At 39.9% G+C, this 6,561-nt stretch overlaps 1 protein-coding gene across 2 annotated transcripts; it reads left to right on the forward strand.

Annotated features, from left to right (window-relative positions):
* The first annotated feature begins 3,312 nt into the window (after positions 1–3,312).
* LOC120059951 (visinin-like protein 1) lies at positions 3,313–5,988 on the forward strand. 2 transcript variants are annotated; one of them, XM_039009026.1, is made up of 3 exons: positions 3,313–3,474; positions 5,065–5,280; positions 5,791–5,988. In XM_039009026.1, the coding sequence occupies exons 1-3, from the start codon at positions 3,313–3,315 to the stop codon at positions 5,986–5,988; spliced, it is 576 nt and encodes a 191-aa protein (XP_038864954.1). The 2 variants fall into 2 exon arrangements, with proteins under 2 accessions (XP_038864954.1, XP_038864955.1); XM_039009027.1 differs by lacking the exon at positions 5,065–5,280.
* Positions 5,989–6,561: the final 573 nt, after the last annotated feature.

A 6,561-nucleotide genomic window follows, 5' to 3' on the forward strand; every position in this document is an offset into this window, starting at 1 on the left:
AATGTAGAATAGGGCAACATGCCTTACTGCAGTAGGCTTTGCAGGGGCATGTATGTGGTATAATCTGACTGAATATAACTGTTAAAGTGTAAATATTTACTGAATATTCCAGTATGATGCATAGCTCTTCAAAAAAACAAAATAAAATCCCCCAGGTAAAATACATATTTAATTATGCTGGGTGTGCTTATTGACTGGTTTTGGTCACCTCAATCATAATTTATCCATACACCTACCTATCCAATAAATGTAATTATTTGTGCTAAAAGGGAACACGACTTATAAGTCATAGATAGGCCTATACTTATTTTATCAACGCAAATATAAAATCAAGCAGTTGGAGCAATGCACAGAGACAACAGTCAACATAAGATCAATTTGTGATGCACACGGGTGACGCCGTATGTCTACAGTCGCATTACCAAAGACTAGCGTGGGATCGGTCCCTACTGCCGCTGCTGCCTGCCTGCGCCTGTCTCATCTGGAATAGCACGGGAACCCGTTATTTTTCTCTCTGCGTCTTGAAGAGGCCAATTTTAGGGTATATTCCCATTTGGGCACTCTTGATCATCGGGAGGTTTTTGACTGTCTCAAAATACACGACAGTGCAGACGACCATTAGCAATAGCATCTCCAAAAATTGTATAATAAGGTAAGAAGCATGTGTCTGCAGAATGTCGTTTTTATGTTGGCATGGCATGTATTTAAATAGTTTGAGATGATTGTCTAGAGATATAATCATTTCCATTCACGATGTATCACATAATTGGGGGTTTTCCTGCCCTTATAGACACGTTTCAATGAATGAGATTTGGGGAGAGGTTTGACGTTTTATTTGGTGGATATGTGCATCCATCATTAACATTTGCATAACGTTTAGAAATATAAAAACATGCTTAACTAATTATATTTCGAAAATAATATTCATATCATGTTTTTCCGTTGGTTTATTCACATTTCACGAGAATGACCAGTTGTCATTTGATTGGTTGATAGTTCATTTTTGACGTTTTTATCATTTTTAGATGGTGCGCATGGTGAAAAATGACATGAGTGAGTGGTGTGATTTCGGGCGGGTTATCACTAACCAGGTTTAATTCCCACACCACTGCGTCGTTTCTATCGGAATGCACTTCCATACCCCCCTCTATGTCCGAGCAGGCTTGTACCATGTACTGGATATCTGAAACGACACGTTCTATCTGCAATTAAATTGCATATTTTTCTCCACATGACGTTAGTGTTGCGCGTACATGTGATGCGGACAACTATACATTGTTATATTTGGATTTGGAACGAGGTTAATCTAAGGGACTAGAATATTAAGCCTTCAGACCACAGGAGCCAAACCCATTTTCACCTTCCCTCTGATCTCTTTTCTCATCTTCAAGCAAAATGTTCCTCCTCAAGGTCATTCCATGCCTTAGGCTCATTTGATGTTATGTAAGATCCAAATCATTTCAACACAAGCCTTTTGGTAGCATCATCTAAATATATGTCATTTTTTAATGAAAAATATCCTTTGCGCCAAATGTTGGGTATGCAATATACAGTGCAAATAGGCCAAGCCCATGTCAATGTAGTGTGCCTGTGTATTGTGTAATGTGCCTGTATGGGGGCATACATGGCCTCTGCAAAGAGGTCTGCACCTTTCTGGAATAGAAAGTGCACTGCTACATGGTTGTTGGTTCAAGCACGGTGCTTGCTGTCAATGACTCCATCACAATGTATGCCTACTGCATAGCCTAAACCTCAGGCCATCGACAGCGTTGATCACATTATGGTTGTTCCAGTTATCATGATCTCCCACAACTGTCAATTTACAATTAATCTTTGAGTTAATTTTATGTTTTCTAGGACAGGATAACATTTGAGCATGTAAGGCAACTGTATGAAGGCCCATGTATAGTTCCCACAGTCAACATATTGGCAGAACAGATGTAAGCCGTAGCCACTGCGAATCCAGGCTGTCAGATTTGTGACTTTCTATTATTTAAGATGATGATCCACTGTGAGAGAGCAGCTCACCCGTTGGGTTGATTCCCTTGTTGATTAATTATCCAGTCAATGGCTTTAAAGGATTAATGAAGTACTGCACCATCGATGCTCCCTCCCTCCGCCCAAAACATGCTGCCTGTCTGAAGAGAACCGCATCAACTCCTATCTAACTACAGACTCCCTCACTCTTCATCGTGTTATCATCTGAAGTTGCGGAAGGCATCGCCCAAGAATTTGCGAGATCAACACGAATGTCTGTTTTGTTTTTACAGGGACTTTGAGATTCCTTGTGTAATGAAAAGCGCTATATGAAATAAATATTCTTATTCTTATTATTATTGCCCATGTACCCTATGGTTTACACACTGCTGGCTTCATATAATTACTCCATTATGTGATGAGGACATGTCATTATCACTCACTTCGGTTTTCATTAATGAATAGATTCCTCTAGAGGTTTATACTTTGACGTTATTAAACGTGAACTGCAGTGTTAAAAGTATGCGTCCCAAATGGCACCCTATTCCCTATATAATAAACTACCAATGGACACTATACATTTGGGACGAACACCAAACATCAGGTTGCTGGTCATTTTGGAATCCAGAACCAAAACTCGCGTGCGAAAGTCTGTCACAAGAGACTATAGGCTACAGGTAAAACATAGACAGGTTGTTACATGATAGGTAATGATCGAACGCTTGATGTGAGTCTTGCTGACTGCAGTGTTCCTGCCCAGCACTGTGTGATGTCAGGCCAGAGACTGTGGTGCCAACAGATTTAGAAAACACAAATAGAACACTGGCATCAGGCAGGCAAAGCAATTCATTATTGATGAATAGTCTTTTCTATTTTTTTTTTATTTTTTTTACTAATTTCATTCCTTATAAAGGGACTGTTTGAAACAAAGCAGATTTGAGAGCAAACTTGTTGGTTACACTTCCTATGAAAACCCTCTCTTTATAACGCATTATAAGCACGTTTATAACACCTTATGCGTTATGCATAATGCATTATAATGCACAACATACATTTTAATGTGTGGTAGGCTATTTCTATCACCATGATTAAAATGAGGAAATGCCTTACGTACTGTGCTATATTGTACTACATGTTGGTATAAAAATACCCTGATGAAGGTCTCTTGAGACCGAAACGTTGGTCTTGGATCCATTAAATGTTGTGAAGCATCAAGATCACCCATGTGCTGGAGTTTCCTTTCTATTCAGTATAAATCCTTCCCAGTCATCATTTTCAGAGATGTTTTATGTTTTTGAGTCTCTTTGGTCATGTGCTTCCTGCACCACAGGCACCATGGGAAAACAGAACAGCAAGCTGACCCCTGAGGTGATGGAGGACCTGGTGAAGAGCACAGAGTTTAACGAACACGAGCTCAAGCAATGGTACAAAGGCTTCCTCAAGGACTGCCCCAGCGGCAGACTGAACCTGGACGAATTCCAACAGCTCTATGTCAAGGTGTGTTGCGATTGGCTACGTTCTCTTATTGCAGATCAGGTGTGGTACATCTGCTTCACATGCTGGAGACATTATTTGTATGGTGTTGTAACTTCTAACTAGGGAAATGATTGATATCATGATTATATAATGTGATTGTAAGAAATCTTTGTGAAGCTAGAACAGAGCGGAATCAGGGTTTGATTTCTCTGTTTGTATTCAAACTGCACTGTTGTTCATTATATTTTCTAACTGATCATAAAGCTTGAACAGTTGTCACTCTGAGCTATGTATTATGGAATCCTTGTAAAAGGTTCAAAGGAAGCCAGTAGAGGTGTGTGGGTAAAATCACTGGGGAGCCAAGCCAGGAAAAATTCCATATTACAACCTGTGTTGTGATAAATGGCTTTGTTTGCTCTATTACCTGTTAGTTCATATGCCTGGAAAACCATGATATATTGGCCTAAGGCCGAGACAATAAGAAGTCCAAGTGTCCGAATAAATTCAACCACACCTTTGTTACGTCACAAAACAGGAGAGCAACATCCAAAACAATTTAGTCCAATCAATGTAAGCAAAATATCATGTGGCTGTCCATGGTACTGATTTCTCTGTGTGCGTAAGTAGAAAAAACATGTTGACTCACCCTACTACCAATGCCATCCTCCTCTCTTTCATGTTGCCGGAACGGTCTATGACTCAGTCATACAGTTCACACGTTTAGTTTTTGTTATCCTAGGCTACCTTGCTAAAATGCTTGCTCTCTAGTCTAACTAGTTATCATTAGCCTACTACATCTAGCTACATATTGAACTTCCATCCTCTCAGGCCAGGAGCACAATGTATGAATTTATGGTTGCATCAGAATTGTCATTATAATCATTGGTCAGTATGGAGAATTAAGTAAAACCAAGTCCAAATCCCTATCTCCATCCATTGCTAATTTAGGAAAGGGACAATTTTAGCTAGCCTCTGGAGGACAACAACACAACGAGATGCAACAATTAAAGTTTTTTTCTGTCAATGACGTTTAGTTTTTGATGTGATGTGACTGGTGTGATGCCAAATCCAAACTGGCTTCGCTTGACACTTTTTTTTGGTGTGCCAGGACCATTCACAGTTGAGTTCACTCAGTTTAGCTCAACGCTGATTGCCTATTATTGTATACAAATAAATATCAAGGGAGGCCGAATGCTCGCTGGCTTCCCTTGCATCCAATGTTATGGGTGGCAACAATGTCATACTATTTTTGACCAGACAGCATTAGATAGATGGGCTACACATACAGAGACAGAGGGGCGCTGTTTCGCTCACTAGGATGCTTTCTCCGGTGAGAATCATTAAGCTTTTGCGAATTGAAGGAAAATTATGAAACACAGAGAGACGAAAGATAAAATATTTTCTGTTTCATTTTATTTTTCTTGGTACATTTTTGGGGGTAGCCTGGCTTCCCTTGGCATCCATGAATACACAACACTTAAGGAAGCTGTTCCTTTCAGTTAGAGATAGATCTAAAGATAGAACTAAAGACACGTTTTTAAACGTCATGTCAGAGATGAATAAATAGTTGGATATCACAGCTGTCTCTCAATCAATCACTCTACTTTTCAGTTCTTCCCGTATGGCGACGCATCAAAGTTTGCACAGCACGCCTTTAGGACCTTCGACAAGAACAGCGACGGCACCATCGACTTCCGAGAGTTCATCTGTGCCCTGTCTATCACATCGCGTGGCAGCTTCGAGCAGAAGCTCAACTGGGCCTTCAACATGTACGACCTGGATGGAGACGGCAAGATCACCAGGGTGGAGATGTTGGAGATCATCGAGGTAAGGAATCACATTGATGGCTGGTTTCCCAGACACAGATAAATCCACATTCAGGATTAAAAAGCTATTTCCTCCATTGAAATAGCTTTTTAGTCCATTATTAGGTTTAATCTGTGTCTGGGAAACCAGCCCTATACTGTGTGTTTAAAACAAATCATACTGGATTGTTACCATGACGTTTATACCATTTGTTAAAGCTATCTATCCAGTTTGAAGTAATCAGCAGTGCATGTTATTAGAATGTATTCTGCAAAGGCAAACATGGCTAAAAGGAAACATTGAGACAGAGGACAGTCAAGTTTAGCTAGATGATCAGATGTGTAGGACTACAGTGTTATATTGTGGGGAACATTGGTAAATAACTGAAGTAGTATTGAGATTAAACTTTGAACATGTTAACATATTCACCAAGACTGTCTGAAAATAGGTGTTTCATTCATTATACCCCTGTTCCTTTCTGTGGTATTGCCGTACTTATCATCCCTCCATGCCGTCCCCTTGTCTCTCTAGGCCATTTACAAAATGGTGGGCACTGTGATCATGATGAAGATGAACGAGGACGGCCTGACACCGGAGCAGAGGGTGGACAGGATCTTCAGCAAGATGGATAAGAACAACGACGACCAAATCTCATTGGATGAGTTCAAAGAGGCGGCCAAGAGCGATCCGTCCATCGTGCTCCTCTTGCAGTGTGATATGCAGAAGTGAGAAGGGGGTGCTCATCTGTATAAAACCAGACGTGTACACTCTCTTTGGACAGGCAGCACATGTTTTAATGTCTCATTTAAGTTCTTCTTCTCAGCCATTTCCACAGGAAAAAAAATTATGCTTGGACTATTTTTCAATGGACTCGCTTCTTGTGGTTGTATGCATGAGAATGTGAAATAGCTGAATCATTTTGGATATATTATATTACACAATATCATGATACATTTATATTTTATCAAACCTAACCTACCAATGTGAATTGTGCACAAGTAATCCTACTCCATTTACCCATTCACTTTTAGGCTAGCTTGTATATCAGTGAAGCGCTATACATTGAATTATTCTGTTCTTGCAGTATTTAGATGATCCATGTCCACTGCTGCAGCTAGCTGCTAATGCTAATGCTTAACATACTGGTAAATGAACAATAATTCCTATGATAATTGTAACTCGTCTCTATAATATCCAAACTTCTTGAGCTCTTGGAAAAATAGAGACCGGAACTGTGTAGGTTCCAATCTTTGCATGCATGTGTTATGTGTTCAGACTCTATAATCTAACCTCTTCAATTTT

The sequence above is a fragment of the Salvelinus namaycush genome, chromosome 15 (genome assembly GCF_016432855.1).
Source record: "Salvelinus namaycush isolate Seneca chromosome 15, SaNama_1.0, whole genome shotgun sequence".
In the NCBI taxonomy this organism is placed as follows: domain Eukaryota; kingdom Metazoa; phylum Chordata; class Actinopteri; order Salmoniformes; family Salmonidae; genus Salvelinus; species Salvelinus namaycush.

Coding starts and splice junctions, on each gene's coding strand:
- LOC120059951 (XM_039009026.1), top strand. CDS start 3,313: ATGGGAAAACAGAACAGCAAGCTGACCCCTGAGGTGATGGAGGACCTG. Junction 3,475..5,064: donor TCCAACAGCTCTATGTCAAG/GTGTGTTGCGAT, acceptor TCTACTTTTCAG/TTCTTCCCGTATGGCGACGC. Junction 5,281..5,790: donor AGATGTTGGAGATCATCGAG/GTAAGGAATCAC, acceptor TTGTCTCTCTAG/GCCATTTACAAAATGGTGGG.